Source organism: Grus americana, chromosome 20 (assembly GCF_028858705.1).
Source record: "Grus americana isolate bGruAme1 chromosome 20, bGruAme1.mat, whole genome shotgun sequence".
Lineage (NCBI taxonomy): Eukaryota > Metazoa > Chordata > Aves > Gruiformes > Gruidae > Grus > Grus americana.
Window position 1 is genome coordinate 1,000,373 of NC_072871.1, and position 18,424 is coordinate 1,018,796.

Here is an 18,424-nt window from a genome sequence, read left to right on the forward strand (position 1 = left end):
CACTTTTCCAGCCAGCTGGCATGTTTAAATAGCCCAACCTTGGCTTTGCCTTGATTTATCCTCTTTGCATAGAGGTGATCCAAGTCCCTTGTTACCCCTGTTTCTGTGCTAACACCTCTCTGAGCTCCTCTTGAACTCTGAAAGATCTGTCAGGGTCCTGTCAGGTGCCTGATGTCAAAGCAAGCCCCAACACCAGGCTGTCCCTTTCTAAGCTTAGGGCAGCAGCTCAGGAGGATGCTTGTGTATTTATGATCTAATTAATGCATCTACTGGATTTAAGACCACTTTTTCAAGGAAGCATTACTTTTGCTTATGTTCAAGTGGAGTTCCCTTTGCTGCAGCTGGTGCTTGCTGCCTCTTTGCTGTGCGTCCTGGAGAAGAGCCTGGCTCCCTCTGCTCTGTAACCCCGACCTGGCAGCAGGCTGCAGTTGGACTCCCCCCAGTTTGCCTCCCTTTCACCGGACGAAGCACTACATCACCACCACCACCCCCCCCAGCCTCTCCTCGCCCCCCGACCCTCTCTCTGAGCCCCCGGAGCGGGTGCTGTGCGGGGCCGCAGTCTCCCCCGGGGCCGAGCAGCAGCGATCCGCCCGCCCTCCCACCGCCCGGGAGGCAGCTGGGGATGCCCGGGGGGGTCCCCGGGGTGGGGAGTCCCGTCCCTCCCACGCCCACGGAGCGCCTCCCCTAGCGGGGCCGACCGCGCTATAAGGGGCGGCGGCGGCGGGGCCGGGCGCGCTATGGGGAGCGGGTGGTGCGCTGCGGAGCTGCTGGCGGCGGGACCGGGGCGCGGGGCGCTGCTCTTCGTCCTCTTCCTCCTCCTCTTCCTCCTCCTGCTGCTGCTGGGCTGCTCCCGGCCGCTGGCGCTGCGGCGCGGTCCCGGGCAGGTGGGCTACCTGCCGGAGCCCGGGCTGAGCCGCAGGCAGGCTGCTCGCCGCGCCCGCCGCGCCCGCCGCCCCGGCGCCCTGCCGCCGCCTTACCCCAACGGCTGGTACCGCCTGCTCGACTCCGCGCAGCTGCCCCGCGGAGGCGTCCGCAGCCTCGCCCTGCTCGGTGAGTGCCAGCCGCCGCATCCCCGACGGGAGCCCCCGACCCCCGCCCGGGCAATGGGGGCGACGAGGCTCGGGATCCTGGTGGTCTGCAGGGCATCTCTGCCTGGGCATCCCCGCTGGGGAATCCGGGATCCCTGCCCGGGCACACTGCCGGGACACCGGAGCATCCCTGCCTGGGTACTTCTGCCGGGGTAGTGCGGCATCCAGGCCAGCCCTCATGCTGGGGCACTGGCACATCCCAGCTGGCATCTCCATCGGGGGACCGGGACATCCCTGCCAGGGCATCTCTGCCGGGGCATCAGGGCATGTATCAGGGCATCCCTGCCCAGGCATTCCTGCTGGGGCACAGGGATATCCCTGGCTGGGCATCCCTACTGAGGCACTGGGACATCCTCACATGGACATCCTCACCAGGGCACTGGAGCACCCCAGCCTGGGTGTCCAGCTAGAGCACTGGGGTGTCCCATCCAGCACCCATGGTGGGGCACTGCAGTGTCCCTGCCTGGGCTCCTTGACAGTGTGCAGGGCATTGCTGCCAGGGCATCCCTGCCTGGGGTCTCTGTCGTGGCACTGGGAGAACTCTGCTCGGGCATCCCTTTCAGGGCACATCAGCCAGCACCCACACAGGGGCACCAAGGGTGTCACAGCCTGGGTTTTTGCATGAGCATTGAGTATTGCTGCTGAGGCACTGGGGACATGATGGCACAGGCTCTCTGGAGTGTGCAGGGCTCCTCTCTCTGGGATCTTTGCTGGGACACTGGGGCATCTTTCTGCCTGGGCTCTACTCCCAGGCATTGCTGCCTGCAGCTCCCCATGCCCTGGAGAGATCGGGGTGAGGCCTCACAGCCACATCCAGAGGGGTGCTGTCCTTGTCCAGAGTCTTTTCACCTTGGTTTTGGACTTGTGGTGGTGCTTTCCTCATCAGAAGGGATGTTTCTGCATTGAAATCCCCCAAATTCAGTGGTGAAAGTGTGGGGGTTTTTTTTCTATTTTTCAAGAGCCATCCTCTCCTGTCAAGTTGTTTGAGTTGGTTTGGATTTTGTTTGGGTTTGGTTTTGGGGGTTTTTTTTGTTTGGTTTTTTTTTTTTTTTTTTTTTTTTTTTATAATGGGACCTGTGTAATTCAATATACTCATCCTAGAGAGCCTGCACCAGCCTGTTACAACTCCCTTGGTTGTCTGCCAGAAGCCTGGTACCTGGCACCCACTCCTTGGGGTCTGGATGAAATGTGCAGGTAAAATCTGCTAGTGGCACAGCAACAGTAGTATATTGGTGCCAGGAAGATCAGTAAATAAGGTAGTTAAACAACCTGTAGCCTCCAGGTTTGTGGGTGTCTAATTTATTTTTGGAATCTCTGAGCATAGCCTGGAAATGCAGCCCTGCTCCAGAGGCACCAAGCCAGAGAAGATAAAAGAATAAAAATTGCTTGACTCAGTCTCTGCCAGACTCATCCTTTAGGATGAAACACTTTCCAAAATATGGCACTGAGCATGCAGAAAGCCTCATTCTCTCCTGAGATTGTGGAAGTGGGGTGAGAGCTGCTCTGATCTGTGGGGCCCTGTGCAGGAAAGCCCCAGAGCACATCCTCTGAGCTGCTCTCTCCCAGACTGCATTCCCAGCCAAATGCCCGGAACAGCACGGTGGCCTTGGGACCCTTTATGTCCCATATGCTATTCTTGCTACAATTTCTGTTTGTTTTCCATAAAAGAAATAGGTTAATTTAATAGGAAAACATCAGTATGTGGCTGCTAATGCTCTAATATTCACCTGCAACAGAGTTTTTCAGTTTATCTTAGGCCAGAATACTGTTCTACAAAGTGGAGAGACATCAGCTTTCATGCACAAGCCAGAGCAAAAATCAGCTTCGCCACTGGCTCCAGAGTGGAAAGGGTGGAGGCAAAAGCAGCACTCACTCAGGAGTCCTGGGTAAGATTTCGGACAGCCCAGGAAGGGTCTGGCCATGGGCACTGCTTCAGATCTTCAAGGCAGAAGAGCTCCAGACTGCTTGTATGAAGGAAAGCTCTAGAAGTGAGACCTTCCTGGAGTAAAACCATCTTAAAACTTGGTGGGCAAAGCACCAGGCTGCAGGGCTGCTCCTTGGCACCTGTGGCTGGGACCCCATGGGCTCCAAGAGCTCTGGTCTGACCCAGCTGACACTGCTCCTCTGTGTTTCCACACTGCTGCTGCTCCTGGTGAACCTGCAACTCCCCCATTGACAGACAGAAGCCCTTTCCCTGCTTTTCCCCCTTTGCCCTGAACCTTGGGTCAGGTAGAGAGGCAAGTTACAGAGAGAAGAAAATGCTGACGTTTCAGAATGAACCTGTTACCTGGGGCAGGGGGAAGGACCTGCACCTCGAGTGCCTCCACTCCCCTGTGCCTGCTGCCAGCAGATGTGTGAGAGCCTTCCAGAAAGACTGCAGGGACAACAGAGCCAGGTGCCCTGGGTAAGGAGGGATCTCCAGGCACTGGAGTACTCACTTCTGCCAGATATCAGAAATAATCCTGCCTAGGCTCAAAGGCTGGGAAAGTTTTCAGGGTTTCCTTTTCTTCGTCCAGATCACAAAACTTCAGTCAAGGAAAGTGCTTTTGGGTAGGATAGTTCACACTGTGTCACTTGCCATCAGTGTGGCTGTCTGGAAAAGTACGGACAGAACCTGGCTCCCAAAGTTTAGTTTGGTTTTAGCTCACCAGTTGAGCTTTAAGTCACAGCAACCGCTATAATGATCAGATTTCACAAGCTGATGAAATCTGAATACATTTATGCATAACCTGAAGCACAGCATGGAAGAGAGGACCTGGCCTTTAACCCAATGGCCACATCTGTATGAACAGCCCCCAAGTGCTTCTGAGCTCCCAGACCAGCTGCATCCCCTTCCAACCAGGACATAACCCGAGGCGACACTGGAGCAGGTCTAGCTTTGCTTTCAGGCCGGGTCACCAATGGGCAGTCCCTCTCCTCTGAGCCGCTGGTGGGGATGTGGGTGCTGGCAGGTCTGCAGTGCCGCAGCACCCTCAGAGCAGCTCTATGCCGGGCCAGGAAAGCATCTGGCACCTATCTAGTCCCTCCAGGAAGAGCATTTGTTTAGATAATACTGTGGCATGCCATCCAGCCGTGGTTGCCTTGCACAGCTGGGTGGAGTAGTGCCATGAGCAGGTACTCTCTCTCTCTCTCTCCATTTTAATAGTTCCTTACTCAGCTAACGTGGTGCTGCCCTGGGGATGGGGAGGAGGAAGGGTATCCCAGAACTAAGCAGGGACAGATCCCAGCAGAGTAAATCTCACATTGCTTCAGGGAGCACAAGGAATCAGGCCAAGTGACGGAGAAAAGCAAGTCTGATTGCTGGGGCAGTGCAGCCCCAGCCATGCCAGCACCGACTCTCCACTCCCGGCGTGGAGCAGACCTGAGTCAGGGGCTTCCCCTCACCAGAAAACTCCCTTTTGCTGAAGAGGTGTCAGTGCTCTGCCTCACAGCACCTGGCCAACCCTGTCCAAGGAAGGGATCCACTGCCGAGCTGCAGTGCAGACAGCTCTTGGAGTTCAAGAGCAAACAGATGAAGTGTTTGTCCTTCCAGCTACCATTACCAGAGATTCCTGAAATGTATGATGGATTGTATAAAATAGTACTCAAGAATCACCTCCTCCAAGCTCAGGAGCGATGCGTCCCAGCAAAGAGGAAGTCAGGCAAAGATGCCCGGAGGCCTGCATGGATGAACAAGGAGCTCCTGGACAAACCCAAATACAAAAAGGAAGCCTACAAAGGCTGGAAGCAAGGGCAGGTAGCCTGGGAGAAATAGAGAGAAATTGTCTGAGCAGCCAGGGATCAGGTTAGGAAAGCCAAAGCCCTGATAGAATTAAATCTGGCCAGGGACATCAAGGGCAACAAGAAAAGCTTCTATAGCTATGCCAGTGATAAAAGGAAGATGAAGGAAAATGTGGGCCCTTTCTGGAATGAAACAGGAGACCTAGTTACCTGGGATATGGAGAAGGCTGAGGTACTCAACTTCTTTGCCTCAGTCTTCATGGGCAAGTGCTCAAGCCACACTGCCCAGGTCACAGAAGGCAAAGGCAGGGACTGGGAGAATGAAGAACTGCCCACTGTAGGAGAAGATCAGGTTTGAGAATATCTAAGGAACCTGAAGGTGCACAAGTCCATGGGACTTGATGAGATGCATCCTCGTGTCCTGAGGGAACTGGCGGATGAAGTGGCCAGGCCACTCTCCATCATATTTAAGAAGTCCTGGCAGTCTGGCGAAGTTCCCACCAACTGGAAAAGGGGAAACATAACCCCCATTTTTAAGAAGGAAAAAAAGGAAGACCCAGGGAACTACAGGCCAATCAGTCTCACCTCCGTGCCTGGTAAGATTATGGAGCAGACCCTCCTGGAGACTATGCTCAGGCACATGGAAAATAAGGAGGTGATTGGTGACAGCCACCACAGCTTCACTAAGGGCAAATCGTGCCTGACAAATTTGGTGGCCTTCTATGATGGGGTTACAGCGTTGGTGGATAAGGGAAGGGCAACTGACATCATCTACCTGGACTTGTGCAAGGCATTTGACACTGTCCTGCATGACATCCTTGTCTCTAAATTGGAGAGACATGGATTTGAGGGATGGACCACTCGGTGGATAAGGAATTGGCTGGATGGTCGCACTCAAAAGAGTTGTGGTCAACGGCTCAGTGTCCAAGTGGAGAACAGTGACGAGTGGTGTTCCTCAGGGGTCGGTACTGGGACCGGCACTGTTCAACATCTTTGTTGGTGACATGGACAGCGGGATTGAGTGCACCCTCAGCAAGTTTGCCAATGACACCAAGCTGTGTGGTGTGGTTGACACACTGGAGGGAAGGGATGCCATCCAGAGGGACCTTGACAGGCTGGAGAGGTGGGCCCGTGTGAACCGCATGAAGTTCAACAAGGCCAAGTGCAAGGTCCTGCACGTGGGTCAGCGCAATCCCAAGCACGACTATAGGCTGGGTGAGGAATGGATGGAAAGCAGCCCTGAGGAGAAGGACTTGCGGGTATTGATTGATGAGAACCTCAACATGAGCCGGCAGTGTGCGCTTGCAGCCCAGAAAGCCAACCGTGGCCTGGGCTGCATCCCCAGCAGCGTGACCAGCAGGTCGAGGGAGGGGATTCTGCCCCTCTGCTCCGCTCTGGTGAAACCCCCCTGCAGTACTGCGTCCAGCTCGGGGGTCCCCAGGACAAGAAGGACATGGAGCTGTTGGAGTGAGTCCAGAGGAGGCCATGGAGATGGTCAGAGGGCTGGAGCACCTCTGCTATGGAGACAGGCTGAGAGAGTTGGGGTTGTTCAGCCTGGAGAAGAGGCGGCTGCGGGGAGACCTTAGAGCCCCTTCCAGTCCCTGAAGGGGCTCCAGGAAAGCTGGAGAGGGGCTGGTGACAAGGGCAGGGAGTGACAGGCCAAGGGGAATGGCCTGAAGCTGCAGGAGGGGAGATGGAGATGGGATGTGAGGCAGAAATCCTTCCCTGTGAGGGTGCTGAGGCCCTGGCACAGGGTGCCCAGAGAAGCTGTGGCTGCCCCTGGCTCCCTGGCAGTGTTCAAGGCCAGGTTGGATGGGGCTTTGGGCAACCTGGGCTGGTGGAGGGTGTCCCTGCCCATGGCAGGGGTGGGACTGGATGGGCTGGGAGGTCCCTTCCAACCCAAACCAGTCTGTGATGCCATGATTCTGTGATTCTATGAGCCTGTACTCTCTCCTCTAGACCTCTCAGGTAAAGGGACAGGAACAGAGTTAAGTGCAGCTACTGCTCTGCTCTCTGAGGATCCCTCCCTTAGCAGGGGAAGCATCCTAAATCTTTAAATATTTCTGTGAAGGTGACTTTTATCCTGCAGCTGAAACAGGCTCTGAGAGCTCAAAAACCAGAGCTGAGTGTCAAAGCCATGAGGGTTTAGAGACGACCAGGAGAAATTATGCTCCCCCTGCCTAGAGCAAGGCAATGCCCTTCAGCACGGATGTTTCTGTGCTATAGCAGCCCCCTGGGACACCGGGCAGCTCCCCGGCTCTGCAGGGTGCCAACATGCTGGATGTGAAGCACAGGGGGAGACAGGTTGTGGCACAACCGCTCACGGCTCTGGGATGTCTTTTAAAGCCCGGCAGCGAGCCAGTGGCCACCACACCCTGGGCATTTGCTACAGCAGCTGCCATCCCAATTTCGCATGGCCCTTTTTGCAGTCAGCAAATGCCTCCTGCCTGCAGCCTGCCTGGGAGGGACCTGCTGCCTGCCAGACCCCCCTGCCCACAGCACCGGCCCAGGCTCTGGCAGCTGCCTGGTGCCATCTCGTGGTTAAATAACTTCTCCAGAGCAACCCTATTTCTGTCCTGCCACTGCTCTTCCACTGGAAAGAAAAGAAAACCTACAATATTAAATTTTAGCAGGATATTTCTGCGTGGTTTTTTCACAGGCAGATGCTTGCAAAATTGGGCAAAAGCGCCGGTCAGTGTTGGCTGTACAGAGGGGGCCAAGCAATGCGTGTCTTACCTGACCCCCCCTCATCTGGGAATGTTGTTTTTACAACCTCATAACCTTGTATTTCTGCAGGAGAACAGCTCGCTGCATTTCGCACCCAGGATGGCCAAGCCTACGTGGTCGACGCTTACTGCCCTCACCTCGGTGCTAACCTTGCTGCCGGTGGGCGTGTCATGGGCAATTGCATCCAATGCCCGTTTCACGGCTGGCAGTTTCGAGGAGAAGATGGAAAATGCACCAGCATCCCGTATGCTGAAAAAGGTGAAGTTCCCCCAGACCCGCAGAAAGCGTCTGCAGCAATGGCAGTGCCCAATGTGTCCTCATTAAAAGCTACTTCATTAAGGAAAAGCGATCCTTATAATAATTCACCCTCCGTCCTGCTCCCCTATTTCACGCAGTGCCCTACTTCTCCTGGGTTGTCCATGTTGGGGCATAACATTCCAGTGCCCTTTCCTGTGTTAGGTGATAACCACCCTCCCTGATTTTGATAGTCCTACAACTCCTGCACTAAGCGAGCAGGGTATGAAAGAAGATTTTTAACTCTGAGTCATCCATTGCAGCAGCAGGGAAGGATCCTGAGGAGCTATTGGATTTCAGGAATGATTCTGTACTCTGTAGTGATAGCTTATACCGCGTTGGTGCTTAAATCTGTCGCATTAGCATGACAGAATAGTCTCTCAATGGAAATTTTTTCTCCTTTTAAGGCTTGAAGGGAACTTTTGGTTAGAATCCAGGAAGGCTCTTCGCACACACCTACCATTTAGATGTGTTTTGAGTTGACTGTGTAGGAAGAGTGTCTTACTTAAAGTTCATATGTAACAACTGCTTGATCTGGCTGTGCAAGTTACTTTAAATTGCCGGTTCTAAATGTGGCTGAAGCCAGCAGACTTACCTTGAATTTTGGTTCAGCTTGTGCTTCTTAGTTATTTTCCCTGATTGGATTGATTGGGATAGCAATGGAAACATTGATTAGCAGCAAAACTCAGTCTTTCTACTAAACAGACTATTTTTCTCAAAGTGGAAGAAACATTCCATCCATATGTATTAAGATAAACAATTTATAGATCTCACCAAACAGCAATTTTTTTTTGGGGGGGGGTTTAAGAAAAAATATTAATACTGTATATATTTCCCCATACATACTCACTCAGAAGCTGCATTCAAGAGAAAATTTGTTTCCAAGTAATGAGCAAAGATGTGCTTCATCACAAAATGAGAATGAATATTCTGGACATACGCAAACACTTGCCAAGATGGATTGTTTCATCTGAAATGGCTGTATTCAGAGTCATTGTTATCTGTAGTTATTAAAAGAACGAAACTGCAGACAGCTGCAGCTCAAATGGGTCAGGTTGATTTACACAGATTTAAAATCCATCTGTGCTCATGCAGGTTGCTTTGATTGAGAGGTATTTTGAAGAGCTCGGATGGGCAGCTCCTGCGGCACTGGGCTTGCAGGGCACCGACAGCCAAGCAGAGCCACAGAACCCAGCGTGGTGCTGGGGACGGGTCTGGAGCACAAGTCTGATGGGACCGGCTGAGGGAACTGGGGGTGTTTACCCTGGAGAAAGGAGGCAGAGGGGAGACCTGATCACTCTCTACAGCTACCTGAAAGGAGGGTGTAGCCAGGTGGGGTTGGTCTCTTCTCGCAAGTAACAAGTGATAGGAGAAGAGGAAATGGCCTCACGTTGTGCCAGGGGAGGTTTAGATCGGATATTAGGAAAACTTTCTTCACCTAAAGGGTTGTCAGTCACTGGAACAGGCTGCCCAAAGAGGTGGTGGAGTCCCCATCCCTGGAGGGATTTAAAAGACGTGTAGACATGGTGCTTAGGGACACGGTTTAGTGGTGGGCTTGGCAGTGTTAGGTTAACGGTTGGACTTGATGATCTTAAGGGTCTTTTCCAAACTAAATGATTCTGTGTCTGTGTGGGGGCAGATGAAGCCCTCTTCAAAATTTAATGAGATGCATCCCACCCAAAGCACCAGATTTTTTCAATCAGAAATCACAGCAAAGGTCTCCCTCTGACATTCATTGACTGAAAGAGAAACATGATTTCTCCTATTATTTCACTTCCCACATGACTGTACAAGGCCGAATAATAAGGATGTGCTATCCTCTGTGCTTGTTTGCAAATTAGAAAAAAAAGTAATGAGGGCACAAGCCTTCCAATCCAGTAGAAGCTACATTTTCTGACAATTGGGTAAATATAAATGCCAAAATTCATTTCACTGAAAAGAGTGCAGATATATTCTTAAAGCAATACATGACACTGCAGTATTGTAACAGACAGTGACTTGAGAGGTAGAGATGTTTTTTACTCTCTGCACATCTATAACTAAAAGCATCTCCTTTTAGTTCATTGAAACTGGAGGAGAGTCGATTAACGTAGCAGACATTTACTTGAACAGTTTTAAGAGTAGCGAAAGAAGGCTGCAGAGCAGCCTGCCACGCTTCTTCCCTAAAAGACTTATGCAAAACACCCAACTGAAATAAAACTGATTTAAGAAAACTCTCTTCTGTGGACTTCAGAAGCTGTTGTCCTTCTTCAGCAGCCTGAAAGCTGGCAAGTGCCACCAGAGAGTCTGTGTCACCCATAAAGACAATCTCTGAGCCATAGTTAGGATGAGGTGACCCTTAGCACCAGCATCAGCCTTGGAGATGCCACTTTTAACCGAATCCTTTCTTTCCTCCACAGTGCCAGATTTTGCGAGGGTCCGGACCTGGCCGTCCTGCGAGGTGAACGGGATGCTGCTGGTCTGGTACCACTGCGAAGGGGTCAGTCCGACGTGGGCAGTGCCCGAGCAGCGGGAGATCACCACCCAAGAGTGGGTGTTCCATGGGCAGACAGAGCACTTGGTCGACGCACACATCCAGGTAGGGAGCCCGGTCCCTCCGTGGGGCACGTCCACAGCTGGGTCCTCTCCTATAGTCCAGTTCAGGGACATCTCCTCCCAGTTAACGCATTCAGGGACATCTCCCTCCCAATTAACTGGGCTCTGCCTGCACCCAGTGCCACCACTGCTGCCGGCAGAGCTCAGACCTAGAAATGCACCCCTGCGCCATATATCGAGAATACAGCATATGTTCCCCAAACACGGCTTGTGGGCTTCTTGAGTAGAGAGCAGATGTTCTGGGTACTTAAAGGGAATCTGTTAATTTGCTTTGACGTATAACTGATGTAATTTAAAAAAAGATTCTCTAAGAATTGCGGCACTTAGTGTCAGGAGGTTTTCCAACTCATCAATCACCAAAATGGAAACGCGTGGTTATTTTGCTGTTAATCTTCATAATCGCCATCACACGCTGACAAACCTGCCATGGAGAACAAAACGGTTGTTGCCTCCATCAGCTCTCAGTGGAAACGACGCTGGAAAAGGGGAACTGTTTTGTGGCACTAAACAGAAGGGACCGCGGCCGTGGTCCTCGAAGGGACTGGAGAGCGATGGGAGGCGGCAGCAGTTTTGAAAATGGGCAGTCCCTTGGGATTTTAGACCTTGGGAGATTTTTATATACTTGCCACTGAGTAGAACACTTCTATTTGTAAAAATCAGTGACAAAGATGACCCTTAATCTAAAGCACACTTCTCTCCGAAGGCAGCACCTGCCTGCTGACTAAATCACAACTAAGGTGAGTGGGTTAGAAAGAAATGAAGAATTATTAGAAGAAATTAAGAAGGTGCATGAGACACAGGAGATACAGCTCTGGGAGTGTGCAGAGAAGTTGTGAGAAGCAGGGAGAATTTGGGAGATTGATGGGATAGTAATATTTATTTCATGTCTGCTTTTCAGTGCAAGACACTGTACACGGGTCTATACAGGGGCCAGTCTGTGCTAGTGGAAAGCTGGTGTATTTGAGTAATAAAGCAGTTAAAACTTCTCAGAGTGACATACTGCAGGCAGGCTGGTGGGCTTTAAAGGTTTAAAAGTATGTGAAAACTAGTCTAGGTGCACAAATGCAAAAATGCTTTATTCCATACAATTATTACAGAGCCAAAGGAAGTACTTATTTGGAATCCCAGCTTGTGCAGCTGCAGAAGTTAACATGCATAGAGCTTAAAATGAACTCTGATTTTTTTGAGCTTCGTGTTTAAATTATTCCTGTACAGTAGTTAAGAACTAGTCCCAAGTGCTCAGGCCCCTTCCTCCGCTCACTCGGTTGCCTCTTGCTGTGTCATGTACCTGCGAGCATCTCTGCTGTGCTCGGAGCGATGTGCCCTGGGCTGTACTGCAGTCACGCTGGTGCTATTGCGATACTGATATCAAACACAGGCAGCTCGCACCCAAGTCAGCTGATGGTGAGTTGTTCCCCAATGATAGGAAATCCCCGAGAACGCGGCCGACACGGCTCACCTGGCTTTCCTCCATGGACCAGCTATTCTGGGCGGATCCGATCTGAGATACACAAGGTCCAAGCTGTGGGATTTTATGAAGCACATCTGGAAGGTAAGACCCTAACTCTCCTCTTAGCCATGAGGAAGTCAAAGTCTTTCAAACCAGGTCCCCTTTCTGCTGCAAAGCATCAGTCCCACCTCACCCCCTCTGCTGCATCCCCCCGTCTTCAGGTCCAGTCTCTTTTCTCTGTCTCTGAGGGTTTTAGCTGCACTCCCTCATCTGTGCTCGTCTCTAGATGGTCTTCACAGCCAGCTCTTGTCACCATCTTGCTACTACCTCCTTCAGCCTGTGCTTCCATCTCCCCGTCTCTCGGACTGAAACGATCCTCCTGCACCCCTCCAGGCCGATTGGCAGCCGGAGCCGGAGCCCAACAAGCATTGCTCCCAGCTTCTGGTTCAACACACCGCAACCATCTTTGGGAAGCACGTCTCCTTGATGGATTTGATGGTTTCAGCCCGGCAGGTATGTCCTTTGCTGGTGACCACCAGCCCCCCAAGCTGAAGGGTTTTGTCACCCAAAGTGAGTCCTTGCCCATCCTGCCTGGTGTAAGCTTTTCCTACCAAGTGCATCAGACACGTGGGCCAAAACTACACACTGGCACTGAGGCTGCTCCACAGCACGGAGAAAAGGGAGGGTTCATAAGGACTGCTGTGCCCACAAAACAACTCAAAAAAATAAATGGCTAGTACCTGAGCAAGCTCTGGTGACAATCCCAAGGGACCTTCACACCACGTTGTCACAGGTCTTTGCAATACAGCAGTGCGGACCTTATCAGACCACGGTGAACATGCCTGGGAATGCAAACTATCAGAAACAGCATGTTTGATGGCCCAAATTGAGCCCTGAATGAGATAATAAAATAGATAACACAGATTGATAAAGAATTAAGGGAAAATAGAAATAATGTCACTAAACATGAGTCAATGGGAACTAGATGTTCTCACATTTTTGGTTGTGGTTTTTTTGGGTTTTGGGTTTTTTTGTTTGTTTGTTTGTTTTAATGAAATGCAAAGGTTCCCTGATAAAACTAGTAACTTTGTTCTAGTACATTTTTGAAGGCATCTGACCTATTCCCATATTACAAATTCAGAACAATAGCAAAACAAGTCATGATACAAAACTTTGATAAGGACTAGATCTCGGTGTAATGAGGGAATTATCACAAAGTAGATGTTGATTGTATCTCTGTTCAGTTCTTGGATCTGTGCTATTTAGCTCTGCTGTCAATGAACAGGAGGAAAAAAAACATTCAAATAACCTCACAAAAAGTTTGTACCCAATCAGACATGAAAGGAAGTAGTAAATAAAGTAGCTGAAAACCCAGCAATCTGCACTGTCTCAAAGAACTGAGTGTATGACCATGCATCTGTGTGTCTGGATGCACATCGAAGACCAGAGAACAAGTATTCCATGTCATTCAAGATAAAAGGCTGAACGTCAGCCCCCAGTCTTATACTTCAGCTAACACCTAATGTGACTGTTGGAGCTGCAAAGAAGAAAGCCAGAGCAGGAGTAGGGATGTTGTATTACCTCCATACTGCATTGCAATCACTGCTACTGAGACTGGAGCCCAGGACCGGTGTCAACAACCCAATAAGGCTGTTGATGACCTGAAGGTAATTCAGTGATGAAGAACAAGGCCAAGTGAAAATTTGGAAGCATTAGAGTTTAAACTTTTGGGGACCAGTAGGGTACTGTAAACCCTCCTGAATTCCCATGGGCCCACAGCAAAGCCATCCAGCCCTGACACATCTGTGAATGTCCCAGGCCAATACGGGCTGCATGGGTCTGCTGGACTTCCCCCGACCTGGGGAGCATTAACAGTTGGAGACCAGTGTGTGACTCACGGCCCTGAGGTGTAGTTTGACTTTGTGCCTATTTTCTGATGAAAGATGAGTAAAGGGGGACTTGGGCACAGTCTAGGAGACATCTCAAGCAGGTCTCAAGCTGAGGGTGCTCTGTTGCTCTGCAGGTGGGGCCAGGGCTGGTTTTCCTGATCTTTGAACATGCTTTCCTTGGCCATGGGATCATCCTGCAGACGGTGACTCCCCTGGAGCCTCTCCTGCAGAATGTTGTCCACAAAATCTACTACCAGAAGAACATACCGGCCATAATCCCCAAGTTCATCCTGAGAGCAGAGTGCATACAGGTAAGGCTTCTGAACCTGGTCCCCTGGAGCTTGGTGGCTAGGAGGTATGAGAAGGAAAAGCAGTTGCCCAGGTATACATGGGAGCAAAGTACTTGTGGGCAAGATCCTTTCAGTGCTTGGCACAATCTTTCAATTCTAGTAGCCCAAAGAACTAAAGTGGAGGTTTAGTAAAGAGGGTCCCTGCAGTGGCTCATCTGTTGAGGATAGCAGGGAGGTGCTATTCCTCTTCTGTGCATGGAGCACTGGGGCACAAGGATTAGGCAACCTCTCCCAAGCTGCAGGAAATCTTTGAGGGAACTAATAACTGCATCCAGCTTTCCAGCACCTCAGGTTGGTGACCATCCTACCTCCTTTGGTAAGAACTGTGCCAAGAAATCCTCCCGCTGTTAAATTGTCATGAGATTTTGCAATCCTCGCTCCTCCTGGCAGAGGTTTTCCAGGTCCTTACCACAGGGATTCATAGAAGCGGTGGAAGGTCTCTCTGGAGGTCTCCAGTTCAATATCCAGTTGGGGCAAGACTATCACAAAGTTCGGGTCAGGTATGGCCTTGAAGACCTCCTCCTTTGGAGAACACACCCATCTCTCCAGCTCCCTGGGTGACATGTTCCATTATTGCTCTACCCATATTGCTAGTTTTTATTTTTAGTGTCCATTTTGAACTTCTTAACCTGCAATCTGTGGTTGTTACTCCTTGTTATTACCAAGAAAAATCTGACTCCATCATGCCTGTAACTCCCTTTCGAGCAGTCAGAAGATTCATATCATTCCCTTCTGTCAGGGAATATGTTTGTTCTGACCAGAGAGAGTTTCACTGGCACTACAGTAAAAATTGCCAAAAGATGATTTTTAGATGCCCAAACTCTATCCAAAATCAAACTCAACTGTTCCAACTTGTATTTTAAAAATGCTGGCTTAATATTTTACATTCTTACTAATGTGAACGAGCAGCACTCATTCCTGCAGCGACTTCTTCACAGAGGAAAACTCCATAAATCTCACTGCGAGTGTGTCTAAGCAGAGTTTAAGCTGCGGATGTTTAATTTATAAAGCCCTTGTTGGCTGGAGCTACCCAATGACTCAAAAATCTCAGGTGGAGCAGCTCCTACTACACGACATCCATTTATTTTTCCATATCTCCTATGACAAAGGCAATCTAAGATGAAAGTGGCTTCTTGTTTGGGAGATACAACGGGCTAAACATCTGCTGACTGCAGACAGAGCTGTAGCTTTACGATTTACAAATAGCACAAACAGTCCCACACCGGCCATTTGGGAGAAATGCTAAAAAATAAACCCAGTGTGCACAAAACTACTGGTTCAGCTTCCCCACCTGAATGAGACCATCTTTCTCCCCTCAGTTTGAGCGCGATATAACCATCTGGAATAACAAACAGTATCTGCCCAAGCCGCTGCTGGTCAGAGAGGACTCCAGCATCCAGAAGCACCGGCGCTGGTACGCCCAGTTCTACAGCGAGAAGAGCATGAGGCTCCCGGCACAGAAGGAGGGTCTGGACTGGTGAGAACCTCATTGCACACTGCAGAAGGTGGCCAGGTGGCTCCTGCCCACCCTGGCTGGTGGGCAGCGGTGCTGGGCATGCATGATCAATATAACAAATATTGGCACGGGGAGCAGAGCCTGAGCTCTGGAGATCCTCTTTTACCTTCCATGTTCAGGGCACCAAAGCTCAAAGGGTGTAACGCACTTGCTCTTGTACCTGTGCTGCAACCTATGAGCTGAGTGTGAATTTAAGATTGCCAGAATTGTCGTTAGAGTGCCCTTATCTCTCACTGCTGCTATCATTATGAGTAGTTATATGAAAAGCTTTTCATGGGGCCTTTTATTGCCTGGAGTGTCCTTTCCCAGCCAGGCCTGCTGTTGCTTCTGAACCGTCAGTTTGGCTGGGGCAGGCTTCAGCTCTCCAGAGGAGCCTTGGCTGATATCTGGATGGCATCAGAGGTGTGATTGCAAAGATCACAGACATATGCTGTCTTCCTTCTCTCTGGCAGCAGACAGGGCAGCATGGGGTTTAGCTGCCCACCATGCCCTTACCTTACCTGTGGGTTTCATCAAGGCTAATGAGCTCTTGCATGATTCAATTCCTCCTGGAGATATTGCACCTAGTTGGGAAGCAGAGGGACTGTCCTGGTGACCAAATCACTTTGACAACAAGTCTGCAGGTCAAGGATGTGAATAGGATTCTGCTTCGGTAGCCCCTGGGTTCCAGCAACATCCTTGGTACACAGCTGGCTGTAAAAATTTGTGTCTCATGGCAAGACCATAGATATGATTTACTGTGACCAGAAATGAAGATAACACATGGAAACTAGGCTGCAAATCTGGTGAAAACTGGTATAGATTCTCCTGTACTTTGTGCCTACATGCTCTAGATGAAGGGCTAAATTCTGCCTTGCTGCATACCCTAGAGAATCCCACAATCTCCATAGACAGCCCGCCCTGTATAGTTGGTAGGACTCTGGCAGTTACTCTTTGCCAAGAGCCAGCAAGAGCAAATGCTCAAGTCCAGGAGCTTTCCAAGGGGGCTGGTGTCTGCTGCTGTCACGCACTGTGCGCTTGCCTGTGCGTTGTGAATTCAGCACTTTGCTGAGGCTTCTGCTTCCTCCTTCACCAGTAACGCACAGGGCAGGACCAGGAGCAGGAACGTGCCATCACAGCCCTCGGCCAATGCAGTCCATCGCCCACTCTGGCAGCATCCCAGATAACGTTCTGCTTTGCCTTTCACATCTAGCTATTGCACTGTCAATTTTTCACTATTAAAACTTTTTACAAACTGATGTTCATGGTTTGTTGTTCTTCACTGTTTTGTGGGGTGTTCTTGCATGGGAGAAGTGATTCTGCAGCTGGGTCATGCTGTCCTGCTTCAGGAGCCACAGGGGATCTCCAGCAAGGAACTTAAGGAGATAGCAGGAGTCTGGACAAGGAGCATTGCCCAGCCCAACAGCCTGAGGCTCCCATGGACCCAAGAGCACGAATATGCCTTAGAGGCCCTGATGACCCTCACCCGGGGTGTTCACCCACTCCCTGCCCGTGGCCCCGGAGCCCCGTTTCAGCGCAGCTCTGGACCTTCAGCCCCTGTCCTGAGCTGTGCTGTAGGAAGTCTCTAGTTCAGCTGCAGACGTGCCCATGCCTGGCCGGTCTGAACTCTGACCACAGACTGACTTCCCAGTTTGACCTCCGTCCACCCTGTCCCACCACCGTGGACCTGCCCAGTGATTGCTGGGCTGCATCTGACTCTGGCAACCCTCACCAAATCCCGACCCTGAGCTGCAGATTGACTTCCCAGCTTGACTCCAGACCTGCCTCATCACCATGAGCTTGCCTGATGATCTGGACTCCTGATTGAACCTGGCCATGACCTCTGGGCCTGCCCTGTCTGTCCCACTCAGGGGTGGTGGGACAGCCCTTGGCTCCCAGCATCCCATTCCATACACAGCAGCCATGCTCGTGCTGCCGGGTGATGAAGAAGCAGCAAGAGGCAGAAATTGCTGCTACCAGGTCAGAGATGTTACTTTACATGGCCTGGGTCAAGACCTACTGTTCACTCACATGTTGAAGGGGGCACATGGCCACCACACGCACGCACACACGCAAGCACAAAGGCTTTACCTGCACAGCACGTGTCGAGGTTTGCTGTGTAACACACCTGCTACATGCTCCCACATGCAGCATCTCAGGATGAACAAAACTCCAAGGAAGGCAAATTGTTGAAGATCAGATTAGTGATGGCAAGTTGAATTCACTTTGCCAGATTCATCAGTCCTTCTGAAATGAGAGGAAACTATGGGATACCTCCAGGAGAACCTGAATTCTGAGCTACCATTTCCTTTATTACTAAGACTTAAGTAGTTGAGTCCTGTGAAGGCAGAAATTAGAGCATCGGGAAATAAGACAGGATTAGCTTAAGCCTCTTACGTTTCCATTTGCAATCTTATCCTTTTAAATGGGTCTAGCAAAATGGACAACTGAGTGCCGGGAGACCCTGGCATGCCAAGGAGCACTGTCCTCCAGTTTTCTATGCCTTTTGGCCATACATTATTCACTTCACATACTTAGATTTTTCAAACAAATCCTAACTCCTATCTGGTTAGGATGTGAGGACATCTAATCTTATTCTTTATTGAAATCACTTTTACCTCAAATCTACTGCAAAGCAGCCATTCCTACTGTTACATTCTGACAGTTGTATTTATTATTGTGGCTTATCTTCACACTTGACTACTAGCCAAGAGAGTTTATCCAATTGCCAGACCTATTGTCATTCCGTGTCTTTGGGTTTTGTTTTTTTTTCCCAACTAACAATTTCACTAGAAATTGTTTTTCACTGCAAGTTG

At 50.5% G+C, this 18,424-nt stretch overlaps 1 protein-coding gene across 1 annotated transcript; it reads left to right on the forward strand.

Moving 5' to 3' along the window:
* The first annotated feature begins 703 nt into the window (after positions 1-703).
* On the forward strand, positions 704-16,867 carry LOC129215669 (cholesterol 7-desaturase nvd-like). Its single transcript, XM_054849236.1, has 7 exons — positions 704-1,050; positions 7,605-7,793; positions 10,229-10,407; positions 11,851-11,976; positions 12,268-12,387; positions 13,898-14,074; positions 15,433-16,867. The coding sequence occupies exons 1-7, from the start codon at positions 738-740 to the stop codon at positions 15,592-15,594; spliced, it is 1,266 nt and encodes a 421-aa protein (XP_054705211.1). The 5' UTR covers positions 704-737; the 3' UTR covers positions 15,595-16,867.
* Positions 16,868-18,424: the final 1,557 nt, after the last annotated feature.

Excerpts from the sequence above, each read along its gene's own strand:
- LOC129215669 (XM_054849236.1), top strand. The coding sequence starts at position 738 with ATGGGGAGCGGGTGGTGCGCTGCGGAGCTGCTGGCGGCGGGACCGGGG. Across the intron at positions 1,051-7,604 it reads CCGCAGCCTCGCCCTGCTCG|GAGAACAGCTCGCTGCATTT; the intron begins GTGAGTGCCAGC and ends GTATTTCTGCAG. Across the intron at positions 10,408-11,850 it reads TGGTCGACGCACACATCCAG|GAAATCCCCGAGAACGCGGC; the intron begins GTAGGGAGCCCG and ends CCCCAATGATAG.